A 22448-nucleotide genomic window follows, 5' to 3' on the forward strand; every position below is an offset into this window, starting at 1 on the left:
AAGGCTGGTGAGAACAATAGAGAAGACAACACTGGCCAAAAAATAATAAAATAAAAAGATATAAAAAATTCATTTTAATAGTACCTTTTGTCAATACCAAAAGCCAACTGGTTGATAACTCCACGTATTTTTAGTAATAAAGCTTCTGATTTACTGGTAAACTAAAAAAAAAAAACAACAAAAAAAAAACACATGAAAATAAATGAAATACTCTGCTTTCAAATCACAGAAATAGGTAACATAAATATGGCTTTGAACAAGTACAGATTGCAGAGAGAAGTACTATTTATTTGCCCAACAAATATTTATGTTTGAGTAGACATAACAAAACCTGAGTAAAGGAAAAGAAAGAAATTTTGATAAATTTGTTTTCACTGACTCTTCAAACTTCATGAGAGCATTATATTGAAGGAACCTGTGTTTATGCACTAATCATTGCAGCTACTCCCACATACGGGTTATAATCATTGCCAAAATGCAATCTAGTTGGTTAAAAAATAGGAGGTATGTACATCATAAATAACTCTTCCGATAAGGATATATTACTGCCTTCAAAGCAGTTAATGTGGTGGCTGCAGATTAATCTAACAATACTGATACTTACTAAAATGATTTTTTAACTTCTCTTCTGAATTGCCTTTGGAGCCTGCAAAATAAGCTACTGAACATTCTCAGTAGTGGTATATAACTAGAGTGACCATAACTAGAATACTTTAGAGAATGAAAGGAGGTAGGTATTATTAATAAGCTAAGACATTGGGTGAAAACCAGGACATATGGTTACCCTACAAATCTTTTATGACTAAATTTGAGTTCTGGAAATGCCAAAAGTCACTCAGCAAAATCAGAATGTCTAAGATGTATGAAAATAGGAAAAACAGCCTTGAACCAAAATGAAATGTAATTATAAAGCAGAGATCAATTTTCAGGATAAGATTCATTTTGGATTAAGAACAGGCTCTCAAGGAAAGAATTCAATGGAGAACGTTCATGTGAAAATATAAGATATGATACATTTGTTTTTAAAAATTGAAACAAGTGCTTCTATTAATACAATTTTTTTAAATATAAAAAATTTTAACTGAATTTAAAAAACTCTTATTATTATTATTATATTCCCTATATGGAGAGGGAAAAAATTTCATCATAAATGTATTTCACAGGGCTGAGAGGACATGAAAAGTTTTCTAACTCAACCCACCATGTGCTGCATCAATTATCTTGAAAACATCCTCCACAAACAGCTATAGAGCTTCTGCTTGGATAAACGCAATGCCTGGGAACTCATTATCTCCCAAAGCAACCCATTCCATTTTCAGGTAATGGTAGTATTAGAATATTCTTTCTTATTTTGAATTAAACTCTTTCTATTGATTCCTTGTTTTTTGTTTTTTGTTTTTTTAACTACAGCACCTGGTATTCCTAGGTGGTCTCCCTAGGGAGTCCCTTTGCCATGTAACAGTCCTTCAGATTTTGAAAGAGCATTATCAGTTTCTAGATGACAATATAATTTTACACTCCTTCTCATATATCATCATTTTAAGTCGCCTACCATCCTGGTGGCTTTCCACTGAATCTGGTCCTATTTATCAATGTTTTTCTATTTTTGTTTTTGTTAACTTTATTAAATTGCTCATAGCATTGAATCAGTATTCTTGACTGAAATATAAAGGATCAACTATAGTGCTGAAAAAAACTGCTGAGAATCATTGAATCTTGTAAAGCAGTACCCAATTCACTCCCTTGAATGGAGTATAGGGTAAGAGCAGAAGTGAAATGAAAAGATAGGGCACTGAGAACTTTGGCTACTCTCTTACCGGCTTGGGTAGCTAGAAAAGTTTCACGGTTCCTTTGGTGGTCCAGAAGCACTCCTCTAACCCCAACTGCTAAATACTTTTTTTTTTAACTTTTTAAATTTTATTTTTATTTACTTATTTATTTTTTAGGCAAGGCAACCCTTGGTTGACCTCACAGATTGCAAGGACCTTGCCAGCTTATAATCTCTTATTTTTTATTTTTTATGCCTACAGCACTTGGTCTTCCTAGGTGGTCTACCATCCAAGTACTAATCAGGCCCGACCTTGCTTAGCTTCCGAGATCAGACAGCATCGGGCTTATTCAGGGTGGCATGGCCGTAGACTTAACCCCAACTTCTAATCTCTTGGGCTTACTGAAACTGAGATGAAGCCCTTCTCAAATCCTTTTTCTTGTCCCAGCCCTGATCTTCTAGGGTCTTCTAGGCCATGGTCAATCCCAGGTCTGCCATGACCTGAATGACCTGATTTCATTTAATTTTGTATCCATAAGACCAGACTGGGCCTTGACTGATCATTAAATATGATTTGTTCCAAAAAGAATGGTAGAGATTTCCCTTACCTAACTAACTAGAACTAAATGTGAACCCTTATCTAGCAGTAGAAACAAGGAACTACATGATCCATAGTTTTCGCTTTTGACTCACCCGAGATGAGTCATTCACTTTAAATTCTCCATATCTTTTCAAAATAGCAAAGAAAAATATTTACAAAGTAGTCTGTTCAACCCAATATGTAAGCAAATACAGTACAAACATAAAAGGTGATGATTTCAAAGAAAATATATAATGACATTTATTTGCAGTCTTCTGAAAAGGATAAAAGTTTTAAATTTTTATGAAAGCTAGACCATGTTATCTCCTGGTTTCTCTGAGCACTTCAGGGGGAAAGAGACCATCAAATAGGAAAATTGTATTTTTTTAAATTAAAAAAAAATGTTTTTCTATTTTATTGCATTGAAGGATATCTAGCAAAATTGGCTTGCTGTTCATTTTACTCTGGAAGAGACTAAGCTTAAATGAGATTAAGTGACTTGTCCAAGATCAAATATCTAGTAAATAGTTGCCTTGAGATTTGAACCCAGACAGCATGACTCCCAAGTTCATGTTTTTAACCTCTGCAACAAACAGCATTTTTTTTTTAAGTTTAGAAAAGAACATATTGTTAAAGTTTCCCCCCACCCCCTCTTTTCTTTTATGAGAATAGAGATTCCAATTATTAAGGGAAGCTGAAAATGAATTAAAAAATAACCAATTTATCTCTTAAGATTGATGGGGTCTATGGATATAAGCAATTTTGAACTTCTGCACCAAAGAAATGGCTGGCCATCTAGCGGTGTGTTGTATAGATACCATTATCAAACACTGTAACAAGAGGGCTTTTAGCCAACGGAAAAGGAAAGGAGGAGGTGATGTCTATCCGTAAAAGCATTAGTATTCGTAACTGTGCATCAAGTTGCTAATCTTTCCAAATTTGGTACTGTCTATTCAAGCCCAAAAGATAGGAAATGTACAAACCATTAATGATGCTCCATAATAATGTGCAACAAATCGAAGTGTCTTGCATATTACCTTTCTCTTCTCAGAGTCAAAATCCTGAAGAAACATATTATTAAAATGAAAAACAAGTTGAGAGAACTAAATATCTGTAGCATGAGATGCAAATTATTAAATACAGAAATAGAGGATTTCTTAGGGTTTTTTTTTTTTTTTTGAACACACCCTCAGGAGTAGGATTCCATTACCTTGATATTTGTTTCTATAGAGAGTTGAACAATAGCTGCAGCCTTCTAGAGCTACAGCTATCAGATCTCTCCTTGTTTAAACACTTAGCTCAGTAGAATTTAGATATCGGCACATATTTACAGTGTGGAATACCCTAAGGATTCTCTGACAAGCGAAGATAAGAAGAAACCAATTTTCTACCTTCTTCAATTTAAAAGTTGGGAAGTAAGTCCTATCCCTCAGTGACTAGGTTAAAAATACAATTTCTAAATCTTCTACCTTATCCCCATTCTACTGCCTTATCCCTATTCCACTGTATTTATTGTCCTTTAGCTATTTTCTCTTTCCCAACTATATCCTCTTTTCTACCCTCTTCAAGATGTGTGACTCCTTGACCTCTCCCTCTGAGAGGTAGTTTTCTCATTTTGTTATTACTTTGGTTCCTCTCCCATAAAGCATAGACATGCATGTATGAAAAACTCAATTAGAAGTGGAAGAGCTTACCTGAAAAATATCGTATTTACTTCCAATTATGACCAGAGGTATTGGAAATGGGTCAATTAATTCACGATCCTGTTAAATACATTTCATTATAATTGTTTATTAGTATATATTCAACAATTTCTAATTACTTCTAAAAATACACTACGTTAACTCTCTTCATAGATGTTGATTTGTTTGCTTGACACAGAGGTTGTTCCAATAATTTCACTTAATAAACTGTATTTCCTAAGTATAAAAGTAGAAATGGCAAGTCCCTAAATTACTATGATATTTATTCTTTTTTGTATTCTGACCTTTTATTTTCTTGTATAACATGTTGTCTTCCTGTTTCTGTGTTTTTGTTTTTATGATTTTGTATTAATTGTTTGTTGCAATGGGACTTATACTACATACAGAGGAACCGTAAACTATCAGTTTTATTCTGATATGACCTATGTAAAAATATTCATATCAACTTTGGGCAATATAAAACACTGCTCTTAGTTTTATAGAAGATGATATGCATGATTGTATTTAAAGAACTTGTTTGTTACCATTGCAACTTTATGATTTAATTAGTTGTCAGATGATAAAAAGATATTGAACATATGACACTAAATGAATGTAAAATATAGAGTGATGGTGAAGGCTGTTTAAACTCTACTCCTTGCTCAAATCTGTAGCTTCATCTAGTTTTTGCCAGGTGACTTCTGTACAGTCTAGTTTTTTAATCTTCATTTTATACAATCAGTATCAAACGACTACTTTAAAACTATTTTCTTTGACTACTTAATATACCATAACAATCACAGCAGATGTCTAACAAGAAGAAACAAGAAATCTTTTTCCTTGTTTTGCTCTTACTGAGGTTTCATTAAATTGCTATAATTTTCCAGTGAGCAGGTTCATCTACATCAAATGAATCTCAAGTCGTGCATAAAAATCTAGAGAAGTTGTTTGTGATGTTATCTTTAACTATATATGGGGCTAAGGATTCCAGGAATTATCCCAATAGCAACTCACTTGATGGTCCTTCTGCATATTACTCCATATCTTCTGTCTCATTTCAGAAGCTGCTTTAGAATTTGTCTTTCCCAGTTTCATTATCACTTTATCCACATGGCTTTTTGTGGCTTGCAACAGATTTTCCATAGTGGGCCAAAGGTCATTAGGTTTTGAAAGATCCAAAACAAGAACAATAGAAAATGTCCTAAAGAAATAAAAAAACATCATTCAAAAAAGACTCAAAATAATTACCATGTTGAAACCCTACTATACTGAAAGTTATTATCTCAGAATAACACTATAGCTTAAGAAAATAAAACCTCACAGCAATTTTCTAAGACAAAAAAAAAAAAAAATCCAGCCTAAAGTAATATCTTTATTTATTTGAGTGATTTTCTCTAGTCATATTTAAGTATTACAATCAAGAGTGGCACTGAAGTTTTTGTTTGAAATAATAATAATTCAGTTCGAATAATCTGCAAGCAACTGGGTCCAATGAGGCCATGTCTAGATCTAATGTTACTGTGTATTCCAAAGAAGAGAAACAAAAATAATAATAACAGCAGCAGCACAACCAGGCAAGGGAAAAGGAAATAGATTTACTGATAGACTACCTTGGGGACTATCTAGCTTATTTAATCTTCACAATAAAAAGTAGTCAAAGTCATAGATATGAACAGTAGAGTAGTGATTGCCAAGGGTTAGGGGAAGGGATAATAGGGAGTTATTGTTTAACGGGTACAGAGTTTCAGTTTAGTTAGTTGAATAAGTTCTGGAGATTGACGGTGTGATGATATCACAACAGTATTAATATACTTAATGCCACTAAACTGTAAACTTAAAAATGACTAAATGGTAACTTTTATGTTATGATATTTTACCGCAATAAAAAATAAACATAAATCTAGAAGTATTTCTGAAAATTCATAATAAGTATGTAGAGCCATAATCATGGGCCAATTATATCCTTGATCAACAGGGCACACATTCTGCTAGTAGATATAGCAAGGAACTGTACGTTACTTACTTTATAATATAGTCAGATATTTTGCTTATTTTGAGCAAACAAACTATTTTGTGTAATTCAAGCAAAAGAGTAATTTAATTCTATACTATAGGTCTAAATTCAGAAAGTAGTCTTTTAGACGTTAATTATGAAGATTTTCTAGAAAATGATTGTCTAGCCAATCATATCTATATCATTTTAATAAGGTCATAAACAGTTTTGCTTAACTGCAACAATAATATGATATATATTTAATAGTAAGGAAACTAATTTTATTTTCAGGGATTTAGCATGGGCTTTTTTTCTTGTGGTGAAATAAATATATATAACATAAAATTTATCACTTTTTTCCAAATTAACTTTGTTTTAAGCAAAAAAAGAAATGGATTGTTCAACTTTTTTTCAAGATTAAAATTTGTGTTTTCATTGCACTGGAAGTACTTGTGTTACTTTTACCTCCATAGCAAATGACAGCTAAAAAAAAGTTAAAAAGCAAAAAAAAAAAAAAAAAACACGAAAAACCCCAACCTCTTTAAACAAAGAATCAGACCATAGAAAATGCTCTATTACAATTTATCTAAAGTCTATGGAAATCTTCAATGTATCTATAATTATTCTATGAACAGCCATTTAAAAGATAAACAGTACCTAATAGCATTTGGCAGTATTATTTTCTCAAGTTGCTGGGCTTTGTGCGACACAAGGAAATTATGTGTCAAATTAATTCCAGTCACAAAACACTCTGCGATTTGCAAGTACATTAGGAGTGAAATGTTTTCCATGAATTCTTTTACCATTCAGCAACTTACTCTGGACCCAAGCCTATGGCTCCCCTTCCCTCTGTTCAAAACCTTGACCTCTCCTCTCTCTTAAAGCAGGCTCCAGCTGCCCTGGGATACCAGAAAAAGGAAGAGCAAGAACTGACAAAGTCAGGTATTAAAGAGCCTGTGGAAAGATTTGGTTTCCTACAAAAATGAGAATTTTCACAAGCCCATCAGGCCCAAACCCTGTTGGTCATAGAAAAGGGCAGTGAGGTAATGTAACAAGGTGATGTGATAAGTCAGGGACAGAACTGGAGCCAGCTCACAACCCTGGTAAGAGCCAAATTCTTTTTAGCCTCAGGCCATGCTAATTGGCAGCTCAGGTACCTCCCACCTTAACAGTCTCTTCTCAACCACACCACCGTGAGGTACTCAAATTCCTAGGCAGCTTGATTATTTGTCTCTGTTTAAGGAGGACAAATGAAAAACTAGGGAGTAGTAAAAGTCCAAGTCTCTAAAAAATAATGTGAGGGGGAAATAGTGGTTAGAAGTGAAAAAGTAAAATCTGAATGTACACATAAAACATTCTAAATCTCTACAAAGTATATTTACAAACACTGAAAATAGTGAAAGAAATATCTCAACATGTTAAAATTGATTATTTTTTATGTGATTTTGAGTGTTCTTTCTTTGTACCTTTTAGTATTTTTACAAGTTTTCTATGTGAGCACACATTACTTTTGTAATAAGCTAAACACAGTAAATTATATTTCTTTAAAAGAAAAAAAATCATGGGAAAAATAAAGCTAATATTACCTGTAACCAGCTAGTTATGGAAAAATAGTTGTCCCATTAACAAGTAATAATTCCATACTCTAAAGATCTTAATGGATGAAATAAATAATTGTCATGCCTTTTGTATTTGGTTCAAGCAGCAGCAATGGTTTGTGTTCAACTCTTACAAGAGTAAGATATTTCAGATTTAAAAATTTTTGTTTTCCTTGGCTAGGATAGGTTCCCAGAAATACTGTGAGAAATGTCACAATCTTCCATATTTGATTTGGCCAACATGCAGGAGGCATTGTCAGGAAAACACCACCAATGAGATTGAGGTTTTCCCTAAAGTTCTATTTCTTAACATCAGCAAATAAAGAGATTTTCTTCCTCTTCTAACTCATATCCTTCCCTCGAATGATGCTTCAACAGTATTAATTCGCATTACACTCAAAGGTAGACTTATAATATCCAGCTAAAGAAAAAACTCAGGGCTGAATTAGCTCACACTTGGGTGAGTATTAGAAAGAATTAAGTTTTTAAAATTTATTTTTGCCAAGTGAATTCATTGCCCAAGTGTTATTTGACGTATTTTGTTTGTTTGGAGGCTTGCAAAATATGTTGCTGGCTAGAATCTCAGCTATTTCACTTTAGCACAGGCTGTAGCCTTAGTTCTTTTTAAACTGCTCTGGAAGCATTAGAGTTTAAGCACATAGAGAGTAAGTGAGCATAAGCCTTCAGCAACACAAAACTGTCCCCCAAAATTCTGATTCGAAAAAGCCTATTCATATTCATCTTGTGAATACTACTGGGTACTTACTAAAAACTGTTCCTGGAGCTGGCTCACTTACCTTAAGGTATCACTTGTGATTGGTATGCTGATTAAGTCCAATAAAGAGGTTCCTCCACCTAGTTCCCAAAAGTGAGCAATATCTTTTGGCTGAAAAAACAGGATTTTTTATATTAATTTTTTTGATTTTTAAAAATTTAAATACTTCTGATACTTCATTAGCATCAGTCAGTAATAATTATGGATACAAAGTACTGTAGTCCTCCGTCAACCCTTTCTTGGCAGTCAAAACTAACCTCTTTTTCTAGCCCATCCTTCAAAATGCACCAAAACACATATTCTAAAGAACGAAGATGAAACAAAAAATATGTGTGTATATGTAAGTGCCCTAATTGTAGTAATACCTTAACAGAAGACATAAATAGTGTCCCAATTCTGTAAATATCATATGTAGCAGACACTTACTTAAATGCGAAATAAAATTAACCCCTTGAAAACATTTGATATTATTTTTTTGAAAAGCGTTATAATTCTAGATAGAAATAAAACAGTTGAATAGAAAAACATGCTGATTTACGTTGGCAGAAGCTCACAAAATAAATTAGATGAACAGATAAAGCATGAGGAAATGGGTCGAACAGATGGCAGTCGCAGCTGCAGATCAGGATTACCTGAGCAAAGAATAAAGCAGACAGTCTGTGCCTGATGCCCCTGGGGAATCTGGCAGGCTACCCCTGGCAATACAAGAGGTAGGTCGGGGAATAAGAAGAGCCTAAACAACTGCTTGCCTTTTTATAGGGCTCTTAAATATTAGGGGGTAGAAAAGGCTAGGCAGCCAAGTAGCTTGGAAATAAGACCATGGCAAAATTCCTAGCTAATGGCATCTCTGCTTCCACTGTGATGCTGAAGAGCCTTCAGGACACCAAGACTGTGCTTCCATTAAAACTCTCAGGGAACATTAAATTTATGAAAGACATGAATCTTCTTAAATGTTGACAAGCCCAACTTGATAGCAGAAAGTTTAAAGAAAAAAAATAGGTGAAAAAGAATCACCTGAGTTTTATGTATCTGTTACCATGAACTTTGAAGAAACAGATGGTCATTAAAGCAAGTTTTAGATAAATTGATATGTATTTTTGACAAATTATCATCTCGTAATCACTAAAATTGTTCGACTATTGATATTTGAATTGTTAATGTTTGTGGGAAAAATAATTTTTCATTGGAAAATCTCCCTTGATTCATAATTTGATGAAGGGAGGTTTTCATAGCTCTTCTCAAAAGTTAAGCTTTTAAAAGTTGTCTCAAAGTTTCTAATAAAAGAATAATTCCATTTCTAGGCTTATCACTCATGTGAGTCACAAAAATAAAGTTCTCCTGTATCTCAATGTTATTTTTTCTTTTCTTTTTAATTTCACAGTTTTAATAACCAAATTTCACTGGTGAAATCAGAAAGTTTTAATTCTACACATTGTCTAATGATCAAACATTTAGACTACATCAGTCTTTAAAAATTTGCTTGTGTTATGGGAGAGGGGAACCTTCCATTCTAGATTGTTCTTCCATACTGCTAACTTTAAGAAATGACCTCCTTTGCTGTGAGAACTCCAAAACAGAATTCTATTTAGGATTTTTTTTTATCCCCCTAACTCTCCCTCTATCCTGAATAATTTCTAACTTTCCTCTGAAAAGACACTAAAATGAGTGAAGACAGGACTATAATCAATCAGGGCCTGCAGTTTCAAATAATATTATCAACTTTATGGTGTATTTGTAAAAATGCTAATAATTTAGATTTTGATAAGAATATTTTCACAAATATTCCACAGGTTAAACTCATATTTTTGGCAGATACTTTGGCAGACAGTAGGTAACTCACAATATTATTCTCATTTGAAAAAAGAAAAAGTCACATTAATACAATTAATATAAACATGCCAAAAAACATACATTCAAGTTACAAAGGAATCTTATTTCAGCATTTTAAGACACAACAAATGAGAAGGCTAAAATATTTTCAGTTTGAATTGGCTTCATATCTGCTGAATTGCATTTGAAATTTAAAACTACATAGCTATGAAATATACAGCTGGATATGTTTTCTGATTGCAGATAAGATAGAAAATGTAAAGTCAGCATCATCACTTCTCCATCTATGGACATAGCAATACCACTCAAAAAGACACTCACTATATTATGCCCTTTTGCTCTTCTTCCATACGTATATTCCAAAGCTAAGGTTGGTTTTGGTGGCTCATCCCTGTACGTAAAGACAGATAGCATTACCATTGTGGGTGACATTATTTTCTTATGCTATCATCTTACCTGATTCATGTTTGCTTTCTCTTAAAATTTCTTCTTAATTTATTAGTAGAGAAGTTACCTTGCATAATAGCATTAAAGTAAAAATGATTTTTAAAATTATATAAAAAATCAATAAGCCTTTAAAAAACCATCTTAATGGATTTTAGTGGCAGCTGCAGAGGTGAATAATGGCACCTGCATAATGTGGTAGCCTCTAGAGGCACCGTTGGGGCAAGTGGAAAAGGCAATGGAGCTGGCAGTGTTGATGGTAGTGTTGATGGTCACGTTATGGCACAGGCTTTCTGCATCCAGGCCATGTGGGAAGCAGTGACATCAGGTTTGTGCTCAGCCTTGATCTGGGGAGCTGGGAACCTAATGACTATCAATTTAAAGAAGACACCGATGAAGACTTGAATACAGTTCTCTATCTTAAATCACAGCTCGAATGCAGACATCATTTATCTAGTGAGAGCTACAAATTATCTTAATAAGTCCTAAAAATTGACGAATGATTTAAAAAATATTAGAATGATTTGATGAATTATTTACACTATAGCTTACAGGGCTTGGTAAGCAGTTTTATGGTATGTAGCTATTTAATTTTTTATTGTAGGAGAAACACATAAATTTATCATCTTAACCATTTCTAAATGTACCGTTCACTAGTGTTAAGTATATTCACATTGTTGTACAACCAAACTTCTGAACGTTTTCATCTTAGAAAACAAATCCAAACCCATTAAACAACAACTCCCCATTTTCTCCTCCCTCCAGCCCCTGGCAAACACCATTCTACTTTCTGTTTTTATGACTCTGACTACTCTAGATACCTCATGTAAGTGAAATCATACAGTATTTGTTTTTTGTAACTAACACATTTCATTAAGTATCTATCCTCAAGGTTGATCCATGTTGTAGCACATGACAAGATTTCCTTCCTTTTTAAGGTTGAATAATATTAGTATATATCTATTTTTAATTTGGAGAAGAGAAATAATTTTTAATTTGTGATTTAGAAATCTATGTTTATTTTGTATATCATCCCTGCAAGTATCTTTTTTCATATATGTATATAATAATATTTGGTTATATTTCCTGAAAGATAAAAATTTCCTTTTATGAAACAAAATGCTGCTTTTAAGACAAAATTTATAAATGCTGATATTTAACCTACAATTTGAAGAACTGATCTTTTTCTAAATAGACTTTCAAGGAACTAAAATTCATAATTTTCAGATCAATTTAGCATTTAGTTTCATCCTCAACTGACATTGTATTGGATGACTTGTTTGTAATGGGATACACACCTGGCCTAAAAAGAGCCATAATTCCTGGGGACGGAAAGATGATGCAGGTGTCACTGTGGATGGTTCTTCTAAGAAACAATTTTGCTGATAAAAGGAATTATACAAATCCAGGATCCTATTATTTGTATTCTTTAATAATGTTTTTTTAAATGAATGATTTCTTTAATGCGACCTTAAGACCAAATTCCATCTCTTTTGATGTTTTTGGAGAAGTTACAGAAAAGAGGCACTGGAATGAAGTAGCAAACAAATATCTTCCAAAATTTGTTGGAGGTTTCCCTCATCAACTTCAATATCTACCAATTATGACATGAATCTTAACCTGATGGCACCCTTCTATAGTATAGAAGGTTATGAGCTATATAAAACAAATGGTAAAATGTACAGTTTGAGGACCAACATTGTGCTTTGAAATTATATCCATGAATAATTTAAAGATTATGACTAATATTCAAATAATCATGGACTAGGTAGAGTAAAAATAATTTAAATATCACAGTAGCAGAGCCAAAAAGTAAGTAAGTACTATCATAGGCAGTGTAGTTATGTTGATTTCCCCCCACCAATAGGGGAATATAGTATTAATTCTGTATAATTTTTTTGGTTGTTGTTGGTTTTATTTATTTCTTTCTTTATTTTTTAAATTTTATTTATTTATAATTCTTTAATGTCACCACATATTTGACCCCTTTTACCTCATCTACCTCCTCTCTCTGGTTTTATTTTTAAAGAAGATTTTAAAGGCAATCCTAAGGATTCACCAGGAATTAAATTATTTTGTTTGGACCTCAAATTTATTCTCCTTCCATATGTCTTTAAGAATCTAACTTGCCCTATGCAACTAGAATAAACAAAAAATGTAGTCTAAAGGTTAACATAATACTTACCTGTCAAGACACCTTAGGATAATAGTAGTTTTCCCCTGGGAATTTAAAAAAAAAAAAAAGAAAAGAATATTGTGTTAATGTCATCCATATGTAAAATTTTACTATTGTTCATAATTGTGGCCCAAAATAGCTTTTTAATCACTTGAATGATAAATTACCTGGAAACTAGAAACTTTCAGAATTGTTCCTAAGTTTGATAAGTGGAAAAAGTTAACTGTCAACTTTTCATCACAGTGTAACTACACTGCTATTATTATAATTATAAAGTCCCGCAGATGACAAATACTAGCAAATCGTACCTCACTTTAGTGGTCAACTTGGCAGCTGTCTTACATTTTCTGTCTACTCATCAATGCTAATTACTGGTTAAGCTGATGATTAGTGTCTTCTAAAATGTTTGAATTCCAATTGTTGAAGCGGAAATAAAGAAAAAAGATAACATACAAATAAAGGACATGTGGCAAATACGTTCAAAGTAAGCAATCCAGATACTGGGTTAGAGTACTTTTTTTTGTTTATTTCTAGAGGATATACTTATTTTAAGTTTCTTTTTAGGATAACATACATGATTTATTTTAATAAAAGTAATTAAAAATAAAAACAAAAACACATTGTAACAAATGGCCCAATCTAATATAAGTAAGGACAAAATAACAGTATGAACAAAAAAGACAGATCTCAAGCTCAACCTTAGTAAACAGCGTTAGGTGGTTACTAAAATCTTTCTATACAATAACAGTAGTATAGCATCTGGAAAAAGAGAAGCTGGCGGACCTGTTCTAGTCTACTATAGTTAAGCAAAACCTCAAAAATTCTGTTCCATCCTAAGACTTACACGTTAGAATAATTCCAGTTGAGAGTTACAAAAAATCATGACAGATAGAGAATCCATGAATGATACAGAGTCCATGACATAGAAGACATGGCTGAAATAAATGAAGATAAAGCTGAAAAGGAAAGACCCATGAGGACAAGGTGGTGGCCACTAATTATTTGAGGGGCCACTAACTATTTGAAGGGCATTTAAAAAATACTTGAAGATTTACCAAGTAGAAGAGGAATTAGATTTATTTCCATACTTTTACAGGTCAGAATTAGAACCAAATGGTGGAAGTTACAATGAAACAGACTGAGGTTTTCTAGTAACTAGGAATTAACAAAAATTAAAACAGGTTGCCTTACGGAAGAGAACTCCCCCATTGCTGGAGATATTCAAACCTAAACTATACAATCACTGTCTGAAGTGGCTCTTAACCTATTGCGGAGGTGCTAGAATTCTGGGAAAATCTAATTTCCCAGAAAAAATGCACTGATACACAATCACACAATTCTGCATACATTTCTAAGGAGTTCACTGACCCCAAGAAGTATCTCTATGGTCCCCAGGGTAAGAATCTCTATTGTAGAAGACTATAGAATCTCCAAGTTTCCTTCAATTTCTGTGACTTTAAGTTAAGATAAGTGAAGATTAAATATATCATATCCTCTATGGTTCATGTTTTTATTATCTACATACTTAGTTGTACAAGTGACCTATAAATATGACCATCAGATCAGCATTTATGGTGCCTTTGTGTAAAGTGGGAAAAGATGACTCCTCTGGGAAGTTTAATTAGAATTAGACAGTCCTCCAGCTGCTGTGGCCCGCGTCAGGGCACACCACTTGACAAGAAGTGCTCAGCTGGATGTAAGTATCCACTCAGCTATGAGCAGGACACCCTCATACAGGGCACAACCAGCTCTGAAATAACCAGCATGCTGAAGATTGATCATCTGGTGAAAGCGTCGAAGTAGACACATTTTTAGCAAAGTATTAATATAAATCTTACCACTAGTTGTTAAATCACCACAGTACTTAAAAAAAAAAAAGTAGGAAAAAAGACATTACCCCATTTTTACTGCCAATGAAGAAAACAGATTTTTCTCCAATTTCAACTCCATCACCTTCACTTCCATTATTTCCTCGTTTTTCCACTTCAGCTTTTGCAATTTCCCAGAGAGTTTCGCTAAATGAGAGGCAGAAAAATAAAATTCAGGAAAACAAAAATAATTCTTTCTAATATTTCAAGCACAGGGAAATGTTATTTCAGTCAAATTTATAAAACAAATCAACGTTATTTTCTGGGGGGACAATAAGCTGGTAAAACTTCTGAGGATTAGTCATTTTCTTTGGACTGGTTCATCAAAGAAAGTCCAAAACGATATGCAGAGTCTTTATCACCAGGATTTGAGGGTTTCTTATTCTGGAGCTTTCAGGCAAAGTTGAAAGCTATGTGTTAGCTTCTCAGACTTATATGAATGTACGACTTTTGGAAACATACAACTTGAAAACCAACAACATCTAGGAAAACGGGGGAATGTGTAAAACCAGTGTACCAAATAATCCCTGCTCCCTGAAATACTTGTTTTTTTTTTTTAAATTATATTTTTGGTTCAAGATTCCTGTTTTTAATATATAAAATATAAAGAAGGGTAAAAAAAATCACCGAAAATCACATTTTGAAAATCATACTTTTATTCGTCTCTCTACACGCGTAATTTTATACAAATTAGATATCATTGTTTAACTTAAAGCCTAAATAAAAAATATATCGAACTAAAAAAAATATATGAGCAAGTTATTGATGTGTTGTATGCCTGCATCTGCTACTTTCTATGTATGCCAACTTGGGCAAATTACCTAACTTCTCTGGATCCTTCATTCCTTTATTAATTCAACAAATATTTATTGAGCATTAATATATTCAAGCTTCTGTGTTAGTCACCTGTTTCTTCATCTCTAAAAAGCCAATAAGAAGGAATACCAACCTTATAAGACTGTCATGACTGATTGTTAAAATGCAATCATTTAGATTAGGGCTTGTCCTATATATAATAACCTAAAATTATCGAGCGCTCATAATAATTATTCTTCAAGAACCAAGAATGAAAAAGGAAGTTATAGAAGACCAAAATAGATGCCCCGAAATGTTTGTACTAAAATTCATCCATTTATTTCACAGGTTGAGTCTCCAGGAACTCAATCCTGGCCTGTCTGCTCTTCATTTACATACTGTTCTTTCAAAACGTGATTATCTGCTTCCTGAGTTCCCAGCAGAGAGGAGAGGAGGTGCTGCAACCAGACATGCCACTAGTGGAAATTTATAACTATAGCCAGAACTTTATAACTATAACCAATTATATGGTGAGAGGCTGGGAATTTTTCACACTAAGGTTCAGTCTCAACAGAGATCACGCCGCCGATCCGCAGGTGAGAAAAGATTTATCCTGCTCTGTGATGGACTCCAGGACACCTCTCTCTTCATGTACGACCTAATAAGTTGTTTCAGAAAAGGTATGATCTTGAGGATAGGTCATTAAAATTGGCAACAATATCCCCTCCGTCCCTCACTCTGCCCCTTTTAAACGTGGTCTTCACACTTTCACAGTGCTTTCGCAAGTTTTCCCTCCCCCCAGCCCCTTTATTGTTGTGAACTCCTGCATCAGGAGGGGAGATCCCTAAGGAAGAGGTTTTGTGGTCTAGTTCACCGCCTGTACCCCGCTCCTAGAACATTCCCCGCCCCGCAAGAAACTTTTATTGAATAAATGAATGGCTGGAGTTGAGTGATGTTTCAAAATTAAGACTTTTCCACCCGGGGGAACTTCTGTACCTGCTTTCGGCAGAACCCACACACGCAAGAGTGGTTCCTACAGGTCTCTGACTACCCAGCTAGGGGTTGCAAGCAGGACAGACCCACAACTTCTTCCACCAGCTGGTCTCGCGTGGACTCCTCTCCCCAAAAGTACCCTCAGCGGCCTCTCCCTCCCTACTCCTTCCAGGCTAGGGTGGAAAAGAGGGGAGGCTATTGAGGGGAACGTGAGCCGGGCCCAAGTAGGGTCGAAGGGATACCTGGGCATCGTGTTCTGGCCGCCCCACTGTTGACCGCTCCGCGTAGGCCCAGATTAGAATCAGACACACCGCAAACTCCAAGATGGGCCGGGAGTACAGGCTCTTCGGTTGCCATGGGAGCGACGTCGCAGGTTGGGTTGCGTACGAAAGAAAGGCATCATGGGAAATGTAGTTCTTAGCGTTCTTTTTCTAGTCTCACGCTAATCTTCCTCCCCCAGGATGAGAGAGAACGAGATGCCCGTGGTAACAAACCTGGAACCTAAAAGCTGTTCTTTCATTAAAAAGAAAATATTCTATCGAGTACCAGATATATGCTAGGGTTCTCTGCTCTCTCTTCAGTTATTTTTCTCTCCCCAACAGCAATGATTTGGGAATGGAGGGTGAAACAATCTCCTGAGCTGTTTTCTAGTGATTTACTAGACGAAAAGAATATTTATAGTTTTAGTATTTTCCAACTTTCTGCTTGTTCAGTTGTTTCAGGTTTTAAGTAATAGCACATCATTTATTAATAAGTTAATAAAGGAAATGTAGCTCCACAATACTTCATTTACTTTATCTCCAAATCAGTAACATATTGTTATTACTATGTGCAATACTCTGCGCTACACAGGGTGAGAAATGAAGAGATGAGGAAGACAAGATCTCAACTCTTAAGAAAGACATATGAAACTAATTATAACCTAAAGTAAGTCAGTGACATAAGCTATTACATAAAATTACAAAAATTTTACATAAGAACATGTGACTAATTATGCCTGATGAAGTTGGTGGAACATTCATGGCAATGACAGTGTTTGATCTGTCTTGAATGCTGAGTAGATCCACGCTTGCTAGGCCAAGATGTCCTGGATATCTAAAGGAGATACTCTCCTTCCTCCTTTCTGCCACTTGGCTTGGTTTCTATGGTGTAATGTTTATGAACATAGGCTTTAGAGTGAGATAGAAGTAGATTTAAGTCCTGACTAGCCATACTAGCTAAGTTGCCACATGGCCACAAGGGATAAATTACTCAATTCAATTTCTCTGAGCCTTAGTTTCTGATTCTGTAAAGCACAGAGAATTATGAGTTTTAAATAAGATAAATGTATGTAAAACATAACTTTCATGTGTCTGACACATTATAATGACTTAATGATTGTCATTATCATGTGGTAAGCTGCTGATCAGCAACTTTGAACATAGAAACACAAGATTACATTCCTGGAAATAAAGCAGATGGTTGGTAGGAAAAAAAAAAAAAAGACATTCACTTCAGATAAAATCTTTGGAGACAAAAATCCTCCCAACATCTAGATGCATTTTGGTGACATATAAGACTGCATTTGTACATCGGAAGGGATGCAATGCGAGTGGAGTTCAATGGAGAAAGGATGATTGCAAGGGAGATTGATATACCTGTTACTGAATCAGCATAGATATCCTGTGGCTAGCCAGTCTATAAGCTCACAAACTGATGTGGGACAGATTGTAATGAATCATAATAATTTAAGTTCTGGAACTCTAGAATCCCTTTGCATGTTAGTTAGAAAGCCCCATTGATAACATTTTGCCAAGTGCTTACTGTGTACTAGGCATGGTAACTTGGGTAGGTGGTCGAAGGAGAGAGCTTGGTAACAAGGAAGGTGAAAGTTCTCTGGCTGGGCCTTGATCATCAGCTTTGATTCAGTTGATTCAGTTGATCTGATTGAGCAGGTGAGTTCCATTTTCTACCCTTATGCCTCCTGAGGCTTTACACTTGGACAAAGTGGCCTTCTTTGGTAGATGAAAATTGTTCTCAAAATAAGAATATACAAAATTTGAGCTCCCCATTGGATCACCCAAAAAAGACTCAAGGATTTCAATGGTGGTGATGGAGGCGGAAACAGTTTTATGCTGCTTGTTGGATGGAATGAGCAACAGTACAGAAGGATAAAGATGTGTGCAGGGTATATTTGGGGAACTGAGTAGTTTGGGGTGGAAGCATATAAAGTGTCTGGTGGGGCTAAGGTGAGAGTGCAAACTGGACATGTAGATTGGGCTACAGTGAAGGAGCCTGCAGTCTAGATTTTACTGTGTTGATTATGAGAAACCAAATAAGATTTTAAATAGGAGTGTGTCATGAGATTCAATGAGATAATTTTTTACAGCTGCATAAAGGATGTTTTTGAGTCTGGAAGCCCATATGGAAGCTATTAACAATAGCCCATAAAGTGACAATAAGGTTTTTTACATTTTTTGCCTTGTTTTCAAAGTTACATAAGCTTATGGTACAAAAAAAAAATAATATACAGAAGAAAAGAAGAGGGTAAATAAGCAAACCCCAGAAGTAATAACTATTAAATATTTTGGTATTCCATTCTATCTTTTTTCTTCCAAAGTTGAGATTTTACTATAAAGTTAATGAAAATGCTGATTTTAACATGTATTCCCCATATCAATTTTATAAAAAACCTATCATAAACATAACTTTGATGGCAGCAAAATATTCCACTACATAAATTTTTAATAATATACTTAAGAATTCTCCTAATATTGAGTATTTGAGGTGGTTCAGAGTAAACAGCATGGCTAATCAGAGCCCTTACTTGGGATGTTTCAAAGTAGAATTGGAAAAATTAAGTCATTCCCCCTCCAGAAAAAAACTAGCATATTTTCTGCTAAATAAAGAAGCTATTTTGTAGTGAGAACATGAAACAGACACAGAGAAATATGAAGAGAAAGTACTGGTACATGTCTCATAGTTCCAGTTGTCCCTGAGGCTCATCTGTGTCCTCACCTCTCTTATGACTCGGTTGCTCAGCTCTCTGATTATGTGAGACATTCTAATAAGCTTGTAATAAAATTTATCCTTTTTGTCTGTTAGTTCAAGCTGAATTTTAGAATTTACAACAAAAAAGCGCTGTTTAAATATAAGTATGAGACAGCAAAAAGTGGGGGCTATGAGAAAGGGAGAAAAGTTGATGTTTCTCTCGTTGTGACTGATGAGTTGATGTTTCTCTCGTTGTGACTGATGAGTATATTAGCCATTTATTGGAGAACCAGGCTTAGAGGACCTGGTGAATTTGAGATACCGTCCAACAGACAGACCATTTGGAGTCCATTAGATTTGATAGGAGGTCAATGGTAATCTCATGTAAAGACATTTCATGAAGAGTGGGGCATGACTTCAGTGTTGATGAGACTACATCTCAGGGAAAAACAATCTTTGAATCTGCATAATCCAAAAGCTACAAAGAACTCTCTTTAAGCTTTTCAAGTTTTCATTTTCAACAAACTTTTCTCATAAAAGGAAACTCTTTCTGGAGTTTGGTAGGTCCATAATATTTTCTGAAAATTTAAGGAGTTAACTTCCCAGCTTTCCCTTCTGTTACACAACATTCAGATGTTTCCTGGGGATTCCTCAGCCCACATAGTGACACAGGGAATTTGTCTTCTACAGCCACTGCCACTGTTAAAGTAGATTCATATAATTTTTTTTTTTATTGTGGAAAAAACACATAACATTAAATTTACCTTCTTAACCATTTTAACCAGTTCGGTAAGTATATTTGCATTGTTGTGCAACAGGTCTCTAGAACTTTTTCATCTTGCAACATGGAAACTTCATATCCATTAAACACTAAGGCTCTCTCCTCCCTCCCTCAGCCCTTGGTTATCACCTCCCTGTTTCTATGATTTTGGCTACTTTAGATATTTTATATGAATGGAAACCATCAGTATTTGCTCTTTTGTGACTGGCTTATTTTGCTTAGCATAATGTTCTTGGGTTTCATCCATGTTGTAGCATATGACAGGATTTCCTTCTTATTTTTTGACATGCTTAAAGATGAAATTCTTATCTTTTAAAATCATGCATTAATAGGATGTCCTTCTTTTTAAAGGCTGCATAATGTTCTATTGTATGTATATACCAGATTTTTTGTCTATTCATCTGTTGATGATGCTTCTACCTCCAGGCTACGATGAATGATGTGATGAACATGGGTGTGTAAATATCTCTTTGAGATTCTGCTGTGATTTCTTTTGGATATATACCCATAAATAGGAGTATTGGATCACACAGTATTTCTAGTTTTAATTTTCTGAGGAACCTCCACACTGTTTTCCACAATGGCTGCACTATTTTACATTCCCACCAACAGTAGATAGAGGTTCCAACTTCTTTGTATCCTCACCGACACTTACTTATTTTTTGGTCTTTTGATAGTGGCCATCCTGATGAGCATAAGGTGATGTCTCATTGTGGTTTTGATTTGCATTTCCCTAATAATTAGTGATGTTAAGCATATTTTCTTGTGCTTATTGGCCATTTGAATATCTTCTTTGGAGAAATATTCAAGTCCTTTGCCTATTTTTTGATCCGATTTTTTTGATTTTTGTTGTTGAGTTATAGAAGTTCCTTATCTATCCTGGATAGTAACCCTTTCTCAGATATATGACTTGCAGTTCTTTTCTTCCATTCTGCAGGTTGCCTTCTCACTATGCTGATTGTTTCTTTGGGTGTGCAGAAGTGTTTAAGTTTGGTGTAGCTCCATTTATCTATTCTTTATTTTGCTGTTTGTTCTTTTGAAGTCATCTAATTTTCATAAAGACACTAATATAATCTATAACACCTTCAGGAAGAAATGTCATCTTCACATCACCCCCACTTCCCAACCTCATCGATTAGAAGATTATGTTAACAAAGTGCTAAAAGGAAAGGTACTCTGTATTCAAATGCTATGGTGAACATTTATATCTTGTTTTAGAGTTATTTGCTAATAGATATTGCCCTAGTGAAAGTTTTTGTTCCTTCTTATTACTGGAACATACGATGAAGATGTTTGGTTTGATGTTGATTATAAACATACGATGAAGATGTTTGGTTTGATGTTGATTATAAACATTCCTCCAGAACCATTGAGACTATGTTCAATTTAGGTAAAATTAACTTCAACAGGTAAAATTATAATATGGAGCAAGTATGCATCTCATCTCCTCACCTCAGCCTCTGCCCAAGCCCATCCAACTCTTGACTGTAGGACTGACCTTCCCACTTAAATGCCCAAGAAAATTCTGAGTTTTGGTCCCACTAAAATATAGATGAATCTCAGTTCACCCTAAATATCTATGTGTGGAGTTTAAAGTTACTTCTGTAGCAGTAAAATCCCTTTCCTTTAGGGAAAAGAGAATAGGGAGAACACGTGAGAAGAGATGCAACTTCTACATGAACCAGTTAGCAGAGAAGTTTCTCCACTCCATTATTTCTGCTTCTTATTTCCTCCTCTTCAATTCCCACATCCCTGGAGCCTTGGCTCCACAGAAATGAGCCCAGAGACTCTGAATTAAAGGAGTCCAAATTCCATGGCAGCTGGCATGGGTGGATGGGTGAAATGTGTCATTGGTATGCCAGGAACACAGAAAGCCTTTTTCTAGAGAAATATGGTTATCCATGGTGGTTAACTCTCCTGGATTATACTTCAGTACAATTATGGGTTAAATGTTTTGTTCCAGGAAGCTGACCACCACATATTTTTTTCTACAGAAAAACATTTTCAAACAATCAACTGATAAACACATTTTTAGAACAAAGACTCTTTGTAAATTGAGACCAACTTTTTTTGTAAGTTGAGAGTTAAATTCGTTTCCAAGCTGTGGCAGTATTTGAGTTTTAGGACAAACACACACAAAACTCAGAACCACTTAAAATAAATTTTTAGAACACAGCCCATTCAACTCACCTGTA

The 22448-nt window shown here is 34.6% G+C and overlaps 1 protein-coding gene and 1 pseudogene across 1 annotated transcript in view; both read right to left on the reverse strand.

The window, feature by feature from the left end:
- Positions 1-16872, reverse strand: part of DYNC2LI1 (dynein cytoplasmic 2 light intermediate chain 1) — a 29695-nt gene extending 12823 nt beyond the window's left edge. The window contains exons 1-9 of the mRNA XM_011361346.2: positions 16745-16872; positions 14744-14861; positions 12856-12890; positions 10548-10617; positions 8419-8507; positions 5045-5231; positions 4043-4111; positions 3332-3409; positions 85-161 (exon numbers count right to left, since the gene is read on the reverse strand). Of these exons, the coding sequence (XP_011359648.1) occupies positions 85-161; positions 3332-3409; positions 4043-4111; positions 5045-5231; positions 8419-8507; positions 10548-10617; positions 12856-12890; positions 14744-14861; positions 16745-16752 (731 nt within the window). The 5' untranslated portion in view covers positions 16753-16872. The remainder of the gene's footprint in view (positions 1-84; positions 162-3331; positions 3410-4042; positions 4112-5044; positions 5232-8418; positions 8508-10547; positions 10618-12855; positions 12891-14743; positions 14862-16744) is intronic.
- LOC111740682 lies at positions 2022-2140 on the reverse strand (annotated as a pseudogene).
- Positions 16873-22448: the final 5576 nt, after the last annotated feature.

Source organism: Pteropus vampyrus, unplaced genomic scaffold (assembly GCF_000151845.1).
Source record: "Pteropus vampyrus isolate Shadow unplaced genomic scaffold, Pvam_2.0 Scaffold66, whole genome shotgun sequence".
Taxonomy (NCBI): Eukaryota; Metazoa; Chordata; class Mammalia; order Chiroptera; family Pteropodidae; genus Pteropus; species Pteropus vampyrus.